Source organism: Anomalospiza imberbis, chromosome 3 (genome assembly GCF_031753505.1).
Source record: "Anomalospiza imberbis isolate Cuckoo-Finch-1a 21T00152 chromosome 3, ASM3175350v1, whole genome shotgun sequence".
In the NCBI taxonomy this organism is placed as follows: Eukaryota; Metazoa; Chordata; class Aves; order Passeriformes; family Viduidae; genus Anomalospiza; species Anomalospiza imberbis.
Genome location: NC_089683.1, coordinates 78,449,488 through 78,465,474, shown reverse-complemented (window position 1 = coordinate 78,465,474; position 15,987 = coordinate 78,449,488). Strand labels below are relative to the sequence as shown.

General features: G+C 34.6%; 1 protein-coding gene across 1 annotated transcript in view; it reads left to right on the top strand.

The window, feature by feature from the left end:
- TTC27 (tetratricopeptide repeat domain 27) overlaps positions 1 to 15,987 on the top strand; it is a 114,275-nt gene that overhangs the window by 13,887 nt on the left and 84,401 nt on the right. The window contains exons 4-8 of the mRNA XM_068185296.1: positions 2,169 to 2,309; positions 5,016 to 5,118; positions 7,383 to 7,547; positions 11,551 to 11,687; positions 15,792 to 15,904. Coding sequence (XP_068041397.1) covers positions 2,169 to 2,309; positions 5,016 to 5,118; positions 7,383 to 7,547; positions 11,551 to 11,687; positions 15,792 to 15,904 — 659 coding nt within the window. The remainder of the gene's footprint in view (positions 1 to 2,168; positions 2,310 to 5,015; positions 5,119 to 7,382; positions 7,548 to 11,550; positions 11,688 to 15,791; positions 15,905 to 15,987) is intronic.

The window sequence follows — 15,987 nt, the reverse complement described above, 5'->3', positions numbered from 1 at the left end:
TAGCAAGTCTTGGGTTGTGGCTATTTTGAGATACATGAAATTTTGGAGCTACAAGATAGGTTCAACACATTATATATTTAGGTGTTTAAACACAAGAACACAAGCTCAGAATTTCTTTTTGCTCTTAGCCAATGTTTTAGAGATTTTGGTGGACTTCTTAACTTTGCAGTCCTTGAAGCCATAACACCTTAAACATCTACTTCTTACTTATAGCTGTTCTCTCACCTTAAAGACTACCTCAGGACAGTGAATTCTGTATGGATAATGCAGTCTTAGAGCATAGGCTGGAAAAATGAATGTTGGTTTAGACTTCTCAGCTAAAGATAAAGGATGTCTGCTTTTCTGGATGGGATTTGTTTCATGAAAAGGGACATGGATTTGTTAAAATAGAAGATAGCAGTTCTTCGGTTCTGGGATTCGTTGGCTTATTTTCAAGGCTTTAATATGTCATCAACTTTCCCTTCTCCCTCATTCGTTGTCAGTGTTACATTAGCAGGACTGAGTTTTGTGGTGAAAGGACTTGAAATGTGAATTTGAGATTAATTTGTTACTACAGTGCTTAAACAAGTACAGATAACTCTAGCATTGCAAGACTGTTTTTGAAAAGGGTTTTATAACAAATCTCCTTTGTTTACTCCTTGGGTATTTTAAGTGTGGTCTACTTTGATTGCAGAAAGAATCAAAAACATGCAGATAGGAAAAAAGTTTACATTAAACTGAAAACTGTATTGAGTGTCTCACTATGTGTATGTGTGTGTATTTGAAAAATTAATCTTTAGAAGTACTGATTGATGAATTTCCCCTCTCAAAATTACAGGTCTTGATAAGGTTTTTCCTTTCTGAATGTCCAGAGGTGCAACAGATCTGGTATATTTCCAGCTGGCAGTTTCTTTCCTTTATTCTCAAGTGGTTTATCTGATTGTTGTGATCATCATTTTCCACAGTGGGATGGAAATGACTGCAGAGATGTCATAGGAATTCCCCTTTATCCTTAATTTTCAATGCTAATGCAAACTAAAAAACCCCATAGTAAATCAGTATAAACTTAACAGATTAAACTTAAAGATTACTCTGTTACTAAAAAGTGATGTTGGAGATTCATAAAGCTTAACAATTTTTGTCTTCAATATAACCTGTTGATACAGGTATTGAAAAGAGGTTGAAATAACTCAGGAATTACATTATTTGTTTAGTTTAAAAAGCTGAAATATGATTCAAGTAACTTATACCTTAGTTGTGTAGACTGATCCAGAATCTTTCTCAGGCAAGTGACTTCAATACAAGCTGTTATTTAACCTTCTGTTCTGCTTTCTGCTTTCCATTCCCCTTTCCTGCCCCTTTTATACCAACTGAAACGTAAAGTCCTACTTTTCTGTTCATTAAGGAAATCTGTCATATGAGAAGCAAGAATAGACTGATAAATGGACATCTCCCTGAGCCTGAAGATAAGCTGCTCAAATGCTTTCATTGCATTGAAAGGGAGGGGAGAATAGGTGACTGTCAGATGATAATCACCACTGAGAGAGTCCCTGGAGAGCTACCTCAGGCCCATTAAGTGAAAGAGTTACTGTAGAGAACATCCTACAGGAATCCATCCAAAGCAGAGAGAGGTTTTTGTTTATCAGACAAAGGGAATAAGGGCTCTCATATTGCTGCTCTGATGCCACTCCAACAGGAAGCTTCCTCTGGGGAAAGAAAGTGATAACACATACTGACATATAAACACTGCGGGAATATCTGGTGTGTTTCAGTGCTGTAGGATTAATTTAATTATAAAATTGTTTTGTTTCTGTGATTCAAATTGAATGGCATGGATTTACCAAGCTTTTCTCCTTAGATCACGGAAATGATTATATTACTGGAATGTGTTTGGGGTTAGTTGACTGGATGACATGTGCATTTCAGGTGGGAAGAAACCAGTGTCCTGCAGATCATGTTGACATCATGTATTCAGGACAGCAAGGAACAGTGCAAAATTTACCATGATTTGGTAAATGTTGAGACTCCTAGAGAGAGGTTTTGGTTTTGCTTTTTGGTTTGTTTTTTTTTTTGAGCAGACATTTTCCCTAAATACTTCAATAGCTTTTTTTTTTTCTGTTCTATATGACATTATTTTTTAATAAACTTAAGTTTCCTGAAACTTGTCTTTTTTTTTTTCCTTCTTTTAGCCAAAAATGCTGCATGCAACTATTCTGAAGATGCTGGTTCTAGATGGTGAATCAGTCTATACCTTGACTTCTCATCCTATTTTGCTGCTTATAGCCAGGATAATCCTTGTGAATTCAAGACAAAAACTCACATCTCTCCAGGTAAGAAGTACATGACTAATGACTGTGACTACCAGCTACTCCTTAATTGGTTCTCTCATTGTTTTCTTCGTACCTCATTGAATCATTCTGACTTCTGTTTCTTTTCCTGTTGCTCTGAGGTTCTTCCCTCTAAGAAACAATTAGGACAAAGTGATTGCAATTAATCATAAATATCTTCTTCTTAAAGATAAGCTATTTACTCACTGTTTTCCCCAAAAGAGAGGAAAGGTGTCTTCATTAGCTGGAAAAATTAGAAAATTTAATACAACCAACTTTATCCAGACACATACTTTGTGATATTATTAGTCAGGGGTTAAGCTGGGACAGTTTGCATGTCCTATACCCTTTTTAACAAGCTTTTGGATATTGTTAACTATTACTGTATGAATTCTAACTCTGAATCTCTGTTGTGTATGTGTGTTAAAAACAAGCAGACATGATGAAGCACCTCTTAGAGGGTCTGTACCTCCCTTGTAGTTTGGCAGCAGCCTGGTTGGTAGCAGGGCTCTCTGGAAGTGGGGGACTTTTAACAGCAGCATCTTCTCTTTATTGAATTCCAGTTGAACAGAATTTGGCTAGAGATCAAAATGCCACATGGCCTCTCTTTATGCTTGGCTGACAACATCCATTTCCAGCTGGGTCTTTGTATGAGTGATGAATTAAACTGTGTGGGAGATGTTGGCTGTACTGCATTTCTGGAAGCCAAGTTCTTCCATCGTTTTCCCTCTTAATCACAGATGAGTGCTGTTGAATTTCAGCAACTGGGTCAGTCAGAGAAACAGAAAATATACCTGGTATAGAAAATTCCCCTGATGCCTCCTCTAAGAATGACGTAATGGGGAACTTTATTCTACAGGGTTGAGGTTCAATTATTTTTGTCTACATTAAGTTTGAATAGTAGTTCAAAGGCAACAACATTAGGAGCTATTTTCATCAACAGGTTGGTGTAGCAATTAAAGCTTGCCCTTCTTTTTCTTTACAGCATGATACAAAGGTGGCCTCTTAATACTTTTGCTACTTTAATTGTAGTGCACATAAATATAAAACAGGGTAAAATGCTTCAAAATGTATTATCTAAAGCATTAATAAAGCCCTGTATGCTATTTTACATGTAAGAGTAAATGCTTAAAATAATCTGCTAATTTTCAACTTGACTCTCAAAAAACATTGCCAATAGTATATTGTACGCAGCTCAGCTGGCTTATCTGAAACTTTAAAAATATATTCTCACTCATTCTATAATTTCTAAGTGGTAAGCATAAGGCCTCAGGACATCATATCATTAAACTGGATATTCTGTTGTGTGGGGAAAATTAGTACTTCATTGTATAAAGCTAAACTCAAGGAGCTTGAAACTCATTACTTAAATTGCCGTTAGGTTTCTAAATAAATGATGAAATGTTGGGATCTGACCTCTTTCACAAAGCCTGTTTGTGTGCTTTACTCTGCCAGCTTGATATCAAAAGTCATCTTTCATTGCTCTTGGAAATAGATGCTATTACTCTTTGTGATAGTTCCTTTCTAGGGACATTAGAATCCGCTCCATGTAATTAGTTTTGATGTTTGTGCTTGAATACTGCACAACCCTTAGGTCAGTCTGAAGCATACCTGCATAAAAAGTTCAGAAGATGGGTGCTTCTGAAGCAAACATCTTTCATAGAAAATGATCGGTGTGCTAGCATCGCTAGAATAAATAGCAGTCATTAGAGCCTCTGTAGAGGTGTGCTCTACATTCACAGATTATAATCTTAAGTATAATTTTGAGACTAGAGTATTAAAATTTTTTTTCCATGCATTTTGTCCTGTTGCAACTAGAGAAGAGGTTAAGAGACTGTGGGGATTTTATGCTTTGTACACACATCTTTCTAAAATCAGGTATTTCCTGGGCTGTAGTTCAACTCTGCCTGCTGTAGAGTGATTGCTTAGTTCAGTAACATCTTTGCCCTTCTGAAGTTCAACATACAGACATTGGGAATTTCAATTGTGATTGTAATGTATTCTCAAGAGCAATTCTGCTCCTATTCTGCCTCTCTCAGGCTCCTTTATGCTGCCACTTGAAGAAATGAAAAAGGTCAAATAGAACAGGCAAAAATGCATAGAAGGATGATAGTGAATTATCAGAAATACTGATAGGCTTCCATATACAAGCAGTAACTAAATAGTTTAGGACTCTTCAGGCTGGAAGGCTGCTGAAGAATGAGATCATGGCTTTCTATTAAAATAATCTAAGTGACAAAAGATAAGTAGGAAACAGCTGGATTTGTGTTTTTGGTTTTATTTTGGTCCTTTTCTGTTACAAGAGTTAGGAGCTATGAAATCAAAGTAGCAAGTGGCTGCTCCAAAATAAGTGCATACACTTATTCCTTTTTTTTTTTTTTGCTGTTCACAGTATTTCTTACCAGATGGTGGTACTAAAGATTTGCAGGGTTCAAAGGGCAGTTAGAGAAATTAATAGAGGGAGAATATATCAAACCCTTGAAGCACTGTCAAACTGCCTGCATATGTTCATCTTTATGCTAGGTTATGAGGGTGGTTTTTTTTTTTTTTTTTTGATAAAACAGCTATTTTAGACAGGTTTGTGTTTTTTAGCAACTAGAATTGAATAGACCACAAAATCTGTATTTTAAAACCACTTTCCTTTTTTTCTTTTATATTCTTTAAGGTCTATACTTATTATGAACTTGAAGTATCTATATTTTCTTTCAGAGTTTGCCATGGTGGACTCTAAGATGTATAAATATTCACCAGCAGTTGTTGGAGGAGAGATCACCTGAGCTATTTACTCTTGCCCAGGCCTGTATAAAACAAGGTATATTTCTAATTACTTGTTTTATTGGCTTGCAGCATCTCTTTTAAGATATCATAGGGGAGGGGAATTTGTAGTCATAACTGTTAAAATGCTTATCAGGCACTTACGTAACTGCAATAAGTAGAAAGGGAACAGAATTTCACTTAAGTTGGTATGGACTTGTAAGGCACATGCTGTTTTTCAGCCTCTAAGATGAAAATGTGATCGTAGACAAAGGTTTTTTGACAGTGACTTGTTTTGAGACTCTTGGATATGGTTCTCAGATACAGATGATGTAAAATACAGCTGATTATTTAGTGAGTTTCTTTCTGGTAGGATTTGCTGTCTGTTTATTTTCTCACTGAAGCCATCTGGTATTTCAAACAAGTACCTTCATATTCCATAAAATAAATACTTTTAAACCTTTTATTGTCTTTGAGTAGGGCTTGAATAACCCACTTGCTTGTCTATATCAAGTTCTCAAGAAAACTTTGTGTTAGTTACTAGAGAAAAAGACCTTCAAATTCAGGAGAAATTATATTTTTCTCAAGTGTTAGGTCAGTATCACCACCTGAATAGAAGACAGCTGCAAGGATTCCCTGCTGTTCTGAAGCAGCCATTTTGCAAAACCAATGGGACTTGGTGCAGTTTCCCATCGCTTTAGCCATGTGCCAAACATGGTATGGAGTACCAGAAGGATGTCATAACTTTGGGACATCAGTGCCACATACTGCATCAGTACTAGTAATGATGTGAAGCTTTCCTCAAAGGTCCTTGAAGTCTCAAAGTGCTTGAACCAATCAAGCACTGTGAGTAAATTGTGTTTAGGCAGTGGTGAGACTGTTTCTCAGTGTGCCATTTGAGTTCATCCTATGGCTTTAGCACAAGTATTCTTGTATTCAGCTCATTGAAACTTGCTAGCTGTGGAAAATCTAGTTGTAATGTACAATTAAACACTATAACCTGACTTTTTTTTTCCTTTGAAATTATATTGTGTCACTCCATTCACAAGTTGCGTTTTTGTGTGGTTTCCACTTGTACCTGCATATCAGGTATTTTGTGTGCTTGCAGTAATATTTTTAAGTTGCTAGTTTGTGGGTTTTTAAAAAGAATTTTTAAATCTTGTCTTTGAAAAAATTGTTAGTAGGCAGGATTTATCTATGCAAATTTTGATTTAGTGAGTTTAAAAAGCTGTGTAAAAACTATATTAGCAGCTTTCTATATTAAGTGAAAGGTTCTGAGGATTAACAAGTACTAACAAAAAAAAAAAAGCCTAGGAGGTTTAAACAGTAAAATCTGTTTGTGCTAGATTTGACTGCCAATCTCTAAATTAAAAAAAATCAAAAAGATTTCAGAGAAAATGTTTAAAAAATCCTTGATAATGCTATTTTTTATAGTAAGACTTTTTAACACCATTAATAAAGATTATTTGAAAAATGAAGCATCCATTGAGAAACACAGCCTCAGTGCTATAACCAGGTAACCAGTCCTTTTAAAGTACTGTGATGCTGTAAGCTTTTTTGGAATTCTTATTATCTAAATATTTTTGCAAAATGCAGAGATAAAGCATGAAGCAAAAAACCCACTTCCATTTAAGACTAATCAACATGAATAATTTTCATCTTAATGGTCTGTATTTGCAGGAATATTCTCTTGTAACTTACTGTACTTTGGTAGAACTTAAATATATAAGAAATACATATGCTTTTATGCTGGATGAAAAAATGTCAAGTCTTCTTTGCTAAAGACTTCAGATCTGTTCACAAAGGTATTTTCTCCAGTTCAGATGGAGAACATGATCTTTATCACTCAGGAAGTGAAAAATTAAAAAAAACAAAAACTCAACACAAACAAAAAACAGCCAAACAGAAAATGTCTTATGAAACCTAAACCACCATTCACTGCTCAATCTGCTGTTGAAACATAAATTTGAAGCTTTCTACTTAAGGGGTGGGTATTAGCTCAATATTTTGTTCTTATGTTCTTTAGAAGGTCCAATACAATTAGAGTTGTTTATTTTCTGCAGAAGTGATGTTTCCCAGTTCAACTTTGCTGTTAAATATAAGCAAAGATTGAACTTTTCTTTTTTTTTGGTAATAATCCTTAGATACAAAACTTGAAAAGTGCTTTAAATCACATAAATCTTCTATACACTGTCAGTGAATTTTTAAAGGTGTGAAGGTGTAAAGAGCAACAGACTTTCTCTCAAGGTATATTAAATGTATTTTTTAAATACCGTTCTCCTGAACTGCGTTGTCATCTCTTTTCTTTTTCTTAATTTGTAGTGACAGAAGCAGAAGCTTTGTTCACAGATGGTGAAAGCTGGCACTTAGCAGTTCAGTTCCATCTTGAGTGTGCCTACACGTTTTTGTTTTACTATGAATATAAAAAAGCTAAACACTGTTTCAATATGGCTAAAGACATAACAAAACTGCAGATTAACCTTACAGGTAAGATTTACTTTGCTTGTAAAGTCTAAGAGGATGATTGGTTGGATCAAACTAACTTTTTATGGCTTGTTGGGATTTTTTGTGACACATCCAAGGAATAAATAACTGTACTTTGAAAAAGCTTGATGTTTAACAGGTAGGTCTTACTTGTCTTCCAAGACTTAGTATTGCTTGGGAGAGAAATAGGGCATCTAGTTAAAAAATCAGTTCTGAATGTTTTTTTGAGGAGTTGGGGTATTATAAGCCTTCTTTCTAGTTTTTCATGTCAAATTCTATATCTAGTTGCATCTACTGGTGTCATGATGAATATGTTTTTTTTTGTTTGTTTGGAGGCCCTTATAAAGGTGTCTGCATGATGATTTGATGCAGTCTTTCACCTCTTGTGCCACTAGCCTAGATCTACTCCATGTAAATAGCTTTTAGAAGTCACTCCAGAGATTGGTATCATCACCGAAAATAAGTAGAGAAGTTAAATTTCTGATGAACAGAAATCACAAGGATTCAATCACTATGGAGACTTTATAATTATCCTTTCAGAACCTATTTCTTGGTGTCAGCAAGATCAGAGTGCTGCGCTTAAAACTTTCCATGTATAGATACAGATCTATGGTCTAGCTGGTCCTGCTAGGCAATCAGAATGACATAAAATCACGCCTTTTCTGTATGACAACTTATGATTGTACCTGAATAGAAATGCAAAAAATCTTTATCTAGTTTTTTCTTGAAGACTTACTAGTGGAAAGCACTAAGGAACTGAAACTTGCAGCTTCCTTACTTATTGTATCACTATATGTCACAAGGCTCAAGGTCCTTCATATCTAGTTTGGAACTGCAGCTAATCCTGTTTATACCTTGAATCATTTTAATAATTTAATTAAAAAAACCCCAAGCCATCCACAGCAAAAAAAAACCCTAAAACACACAAAAAAAACCAAATAAAAACCCAAAGAAACACAGACTCTCAGAAATTATGTGGAATTCCATGCTCATTTAGTCAAAGGTTTTAAAAGCTTATTTTGAAAGACATGTAATGGAAATAAAACATAATAGTTTATATCTGAAGGAAATCTATACATTTCAATTGATGCTATCCTCTTTTCCCTGTATGCAACAAAATCTGTGCATGTGGTGTGTTCCAAGTGTGGCATTTATTGCCAATTTGGTATTATTAAGTACTTTTCTTTAAAATGAGACAAAAATCTTCTTGTTTTTTTTATTAAAAACATCTGTACCTATGATGATACTCTAGGTATAAAAATGCAATTAACTGAGAATAAGTGAAATCAAAGAGACGGTTTTCATGTTGGATTTTTCTTTTCCTTTAAAGGAGATCTTCAGATTTTGAATTAATAATTTCCTTAAACCTAACTTAGAAAAAACCTTGTTTGGAGAAGGAAAAAAAAAAGACTAGATGCAGTGGAATTATTTATATTTTTTATTACTTTACCAAGAGGTTATGATAGTCCCAGAGAAAGATCATGGTGATACAGTATCTTGGAAAAATGCTGTGAAACTCCTAAATGTTCTGTGGTTTATCTCCATAAATCTATTAATATAGTTATGTCTAACCTGAAGGCAAATGAACTGAACAGAACATGTGGGAATTGTTGGCATTCTAGGCAAATTCATTTGACATGCATGTTTGGGCTAAATGGGAGGAATGTTGCATCATCGAGAAAGACTTTGGTTTAATGTAAAAATCCAATCTCTAGCAAAGACATTTTTTAAGGCTTTTGGGAGGGATTTCCTTTTTAGGAAAGGATTTGGAGAGGTTTATATGCATTAATGATTGTAATCCTTACTAGCTGAGTATTGTATTACAGCATGTAAATATATATTGTTCTTAAATCAGAGTTTTTAGGACCAATATTTTCCAAAGTCATTTCATTAATACTTAGGACCAATATTTTCCAAAGTTATTTCAGTAATACTTGAATAAATCATACTTGGTTTGTGTAAGATTTTAAGTCCTATTTATCCAAATATGTATCGTGTTCATCTTTTACTGAAAAGCATCATTATGCTCCTCACAATGAGTCATAACCATCAATAACTGTACAAAACAATTTCCAGTATCCTTCTTGCATATAAATTTAGTGAAATGAAGAGTAGTAATCCAAAATAGATTTAAGATGAACAGATCTAGAGGATTATTAAAGCTGAACTCTGAGATTTGTTTATTCTTTTCATACCCAGTAATGCATCTCTGGGAACTTTTAATATGAAACAGAAAGTAAAGTTGCTGTGTAGGTTCCTTTTACTTTGTGAGGATATACCATAGAATGTTTAGGGTTGAAAGGGACCTTAAAGATCTAGGACAGACACACTTCCCAGTACAGCAGGTTTCTCAAGGGGTTATCTAGCCAGCCTTGAACACTGCTGTGGTGGTACTGGTGTAAAGCAACCAAATTTTTTCTCAGCTTTAACACATGTGATACATATTTTTCAAGGAAAAAATAGTGTTTTGTCCCTGTAATAGTGAGGGATTCTTAGGTTCAAAAAATGCAGTGGGAGGTATGTGCATATGAGAGCATAAACAAATCACAGTTTCTGAGTGGTAGTAAGCAATTTTATTGGTATCCAGAATAAGTTTGCAAGTGTTTCCTTCAGCTATTTAGGCAGTAAGACATAAGAGGAAGTGAATTACAGCATAGTGATTTTCAAGCAGTATTAAAATAGAGAATTGAATGCTACTGTGTAAAATTAGTATGAATCATTAGCCAGTATTTCTTTCTGTGTGTCTCTCTCTGCAGTGTGCTGTGTGATTTTCAAAGTGATATTTTTAGAACCTTTTTCATTAACTCATAATACAGGGCTTTTCCACTATAAGGGTAATTGGCAGAAAAGGAGGAATCAATTTAATTTTTGGTTTCCCTACTCATCTCTTTCCACTTTCAGGAAGAGAAGTGTGACTGCTATTCCTGTCCCTCTGCTGGATGATGCTTATGGACAGTGGCCTCATCTTCAGGCCTTTGTCACATGAGTAGTCAATCATCTTTACCTCAAAAATTTTATATACTGAAAATTTTTTAAAATTAGCACAAAAATAAGAACTTTATTTGATCTTAATTTGTTCTGTAAAAGCAGCAGTGGATTAGCTCTCCTTCCTCCATTTCACACTGTCTGAACATTGTATCACAGTAATAATGAACAAGCAAACCTTCAGATTTTATGGAGTAATTTTTAGTTCCATTTTGGCTCTGGTTAGGAGCTAAAAATCTGTTACTTTAAATTACTGTCCTGAAATTACTCTTCTGTTTATCTGCATTTTGCAAGGAAGTTGCTAACAGAAGAGGAACAGATGCATTTTTCCTTACAGTTTGGTGTAAATGTCAATTACCCCTTTAAAAACCAATACAAATGGTCAGTGGTTCCAAGAAGGAACTGAAGAAACAACACTGAGTGGAATTTCATGTTGTGCATTCTGAATATTGGTTAATTCATTATAGAGCCTTCACTGGTTTGCTGTTTCACTCACTCCCAATATTACTTTCACAGTATCTTACATGCCGTATTCTAGTAGCATCATATCTGTGATCCTTTGTCAAAGACCTACTCTTCAAATAAAGATTTGAAATATTTAAAATGGTGGCCTGTAAGATATTATGGGATTTTCATTTGCATAAATATCTCCATGTATTCACTTCTAGCAGGTGAATTGAACAATTGTTTCTGGTTTATTGCTTGGAAATAAGTAGAGACGTGATGAAACTTGATGACTATGAGTTTTCAAAATGCTGGGTTATGGGGAATTTAATTAAAAGCAGCTTTGCAAGACCTATATAGCTGTGTTTGTGTGTTTGTAATGTATATTACTTTGTATGTTTGCTGGCAGTGAGAGCACTGCAAAGAGATCAAGCAGAGTTAAACTGCTGCTTAATTTCATATGTTAATTCTCAATGTATTTCTCTATTTTGTCTGGGGGTTTTTTGGTAGCAACTCTCTAGTATATGATTGGATAACTGGTTTTTAGTGTTAATGAATATAAACATATTTTCTGTAGGTGCTTTGGGAAAGAGAACACGATTTCAGGAAAAATATGTTGCTCAGCTTATTTTGGATGTCCAAAGAACAGATGGATTCTTCCTTCCTCATGGTGAACTAAGTCCAGCTCCAACACCTCTAGAAAGCTTAACAATAGTATGTATCTGAGAAGAATTGTTTTAATTTCTTAAAATTAAAATGTTCTGAGGCTTTTGTTTCTGGGTGCTTGCTAGGGAAAAGTGTGTTGTGCCTAGAGAAACGTAGCTGGGGCTTTTGAAAGTTCATGGAAGTGCTGTGGGACAGTAGTTTGCCTAATATTAAAGGACATGGGGTAAAACAACTTATGAATGTCTGCAAGACAGATGTGGCTACTCAGCTAAGAGCATGTTTGCAAATATGATCTACAGTTCATGCATTAATTTTTATTGACTAAGAATGAGGGAGCTAGGAAAACAGGTGAGAGGCAGATTTTCAAAATAGTCCACAAGGCATCAGAGGATTTCAGAGATTCCTGAGGAGCGGCAGACGTATTCAGTTACAGTGCAAAGATAGGAAATTGCTCTGCTTGTTCCTATGGCATGAATTATGTGAGTTGGTCCTACTGATCTTAAGGGTGCGCATCATGACTTCAATTATAAATTGCTTGAGAACCACTTTATTGATTTAGGATGCCATTTTTCCCTCATAAAGAGATTTAAATTTATTTGAGCTTGGTAAAGAAGCCAGAGATTAATTGAGCCATTATGGTCCCAAGTTTATACTTCAAGTAGGAAAACCTTTATTAAAACATATTGTGCCTTGGTAGACTTCCAGGTCAAGCAGGGATCTTAAACAAAAAAATTGTCAATACTTCTCTATTTCTAAATTGAATACATAAATATCTTAGTAGACTAATGTAGATTTTTCTTGTTTGTTCGTAGGCTTATGGTAGAACTACATATGGCAACCCCTTATAGGATAGTGAGAGCTCAGGGGAGGCTGCCTGGTGAATGTCGCACTTAGTTACAGACTTCCATTGCAACTTACCTGGAACTAAATGATAGGATGATAGGATTGTTCTCAGAGTTCCTAACTGGGATATTGTTAGAGTGTTTTTTCCCAGTTACTCACAAATTTGCCTTTGTAGTCTATTTCTGATAAAGACTGTAGTTTGGAATAAAATTGTTTCATCATTTCAATAAAAATGGCTACACTGCCTTAGGCTGTAGGTATAACTCAGAATGAAGTGTTTCATCCTTGCTAATCAAGTATTGTACTCATATGTCCTTTCAATGAACAGACACAGGGCTTCTGAAGTAAGTTTAGCAGAGTATTTGGAACGAAAATTTGGGTAATTGGAACCTTTAAAAATGAGGCAGTAATGCTGATGTGATCCATACTTCCCTATTGAAATTTTACTGTGTATAGCTTGAAAATAATGCTGGAGAAAGAAAACATATCTACGCTTTTGGAAAAGTGGAAAGGCAAAGCTAGAAATAAGAGATTCTGGCTACAGGGAGGGAGTTGAGTTTTGTGCAAATCTCAGTGTCTCTGTCATATAATTCTGTCATAAGTTACTCAGGCTTCTCACTAAAGAGTGAGGCTTTCTGTTCCCACAGTCTACTTCTCAAAAAAACCTAAAAATTAAAAAATCAGAACTTTTTATTTCTGCATCTTGTGTGTGTCAAATTCTAGAAAATTGTGTAGTGTGTGCTGCTTTGAGAAAAACCTGAGGTATTTCAAGTTCAGACATATTATTAACCTGTGTGAATGTTCTGCCACAGGCATTACACGAGATCTGACTAAGTAGATTATTCAGTTCATGTATATATTGAATTACCAACTAAAGGTTTCATTTTGTTCCCCTTTCCAAAAAACGTTTTTATTGATAATGTAGTATCAAAATACAGTTTATTAGTGTAGTTTGTAAATACACTGTAATTAACTTTAGCAGTGAATCCCAGTGATTCTTTTGCCAGTCTGATTTAAAATTTGTTGGCCTTGAGTGTATCTTGAAGTTATTTTAGCTAAAATTGGAGCTAATGCTATTTTCCTTCTGCCAAAAACTACCAACAACATCATTGCATCCCTGTCTGAGTTTAGGGAGGATGCTTGTTGTATCTTATATGCTTTTAAAATACTATTCATGGCAATACATAGAAGTTAAGTCTCAAGAGGTGCTGAGAATCTCCACAGCAGTAGCATATGCGTATGAAAAGCTAAATTAAAATAGGCAAATTGTCTTCCAGTTCTCTCCAGAGTTCTTAATTTATGTCTGCCATTTGCAGATAAAGGAAAATGCTCTGTTTTTCTCAAGATAGGATTTATCCTGGATGAGTGGAAAATTTCCTAAGAAAATTATATATTCTGACAGTTTGGATAAGTTGAGACTGGTCCCACCTAATTTTCATCTCCTATTTTGGAGTGCTTACCTCCATGGTCTTAAAGTTCTCCTCTTAGTCTTGTTCAGTAGGAAGACTTAACAAGTTATTTTACAGTTAAGCGTGAATTATTCAATTCCATTAAAATACAGTCAAAATAGTGATGTGTCCAATGGTTGGATTGGTACCTGTGCTGATTTCTGGTCAAGGGCTTTGTCCTTTCCTCTGTTGCTGAGCAATTATATTGTCTCAGGTGGTGCTAGAAGCAAAACTATTTGCATTTCAAAATAAATATTTAAGATTGTAAATTCAAAACTTTGCTCCCGGGTCAGTTGCTGTGAAAGGAAAGCCTCAGGCTTGAGGTGATGCATAAGAACTCTTGATATGAAGTGGTATGTTAAAATAGTTTGAGCAGTTTAAAACAATTCAGAGCTGTTCTTATGTTTTGAGGAAGTTCTTTTTATGTCTAGGAATGGAAGTCACACTTTAAAGCTCTGGCATACAGTTACAGTTGAGTTCAGGTGATCAATATTCATAGTGAAGGTAAAGTAATTAGTACGACTTATACAAGTTAGATTTTAAAAATTATTTAGACCTGAAGGTGAAAATTTTTAACTAATTACCATATAAGTTAAATTGTAATTTATGTTACACCTGATGAAGTATCATTATACTAGTTCTAAAATAATTTTCCACTGGAATGCTAGATAATCCTCATAGGTCTAATGTAGTAAACGAAGAAAATGATGATAATAAGTTTGACTTTACAACTGTGAATATGTTCCTTATCCACTTAAAAAAAAAGCTTATTTTCTTCACATTCTCTGTCAAATCACAATTTCCTTTCATTTATATAGTGATAAAATACTGGAGATGAATGCAGATAACACACTTCAAAGCATTCCTGTTTGCTCTTTGTTCTTCTGTGGAACTTCATTTTGACCTTGCCAACGGAAGATATCAATGAGAAACAGCTACTACTGGAACACTGATGGGAAATTAATAGGAAATTTGAAAAACTGTTAATATAAATCCATTATCTGTTTTTAATAGTTTGTAAAAACTACTACTGGTTACTAAAAACCAGTAGTATGATAATTGGTTTCAGGATTATTTGTTTTGGTTTGGGTTTGTTTTTCAAGGGAAGAAGGAAGAAGTAGTATTACAGCTATTTGCTCTTGGCAGCCAAGGAAATCATTTGTTGTTTTCAAACAAGCGCGAATTCTATGAACGTGGTAATTTACACTCTTCAGACATAGATTATATTATTTTCTTCTTCAAGTTATGACTCTTCAAATAAAAGTGTGTTCCAGAGGAAATTTTATGGAAAATCACAGGTAGTTGTCCAGGAGCAAATGTTTTCAGAATGTACTGACTCAGTGAGGTCTTTTCAGTGTCTGTTTTTTGTTTTTAATTTACCTTTACTGCCAGAAGTCATGGTTTATGTAGTTGGATTTTGCTGATACTTAAACAGAAGTCCTTAAATTCCCAGGTGTCCTAGGTGGCTAGCCTGAAAACTCCCATTAATGACCATAACATCAGTCTGTTTCAGTTGTCTGTACGTATATAATAGAGGATGAAATTGTTGATAGTTCTATGAGCAGCAGTTTGAAAAGGGAAGCTGCCTTCAGGCTTACTTAAATAGAAAATTGATATTAGCTAACCTTGGAGTTCCTCTGAATGCTGTTCCTCATGCATAAGAAATAGTATATTTGTAGCAGAAATGTTTTGGGTGATAATTCCTTGTCCTGGCTTCATTACTTAGTTATTCTCTCATAATGGTAAATTACTTTCCATTGAGTCATTCTTTAATGGTAGTATTATTCTTTTCCAAGCAAGTCTATATTTTTTCTTATTTTGAAAGCATAATTATATTTTAAAATATTTTTTCTTCCAACAGAATTATGATTTAAATGATGACACAGTGCTTAATGAGATAAAATTAGCAGATGCTGATCAGTACCAGGTACCTGATTTGTGTGCAGAAGAGTTTGCTGTAATCCTGGGAATATGGTAAGTTAGTTTATGGTTACTTTAAATAAAACTCAAACAAACATCTGCATGAATCGTTACAATAAAATAATGAAATGGTGATT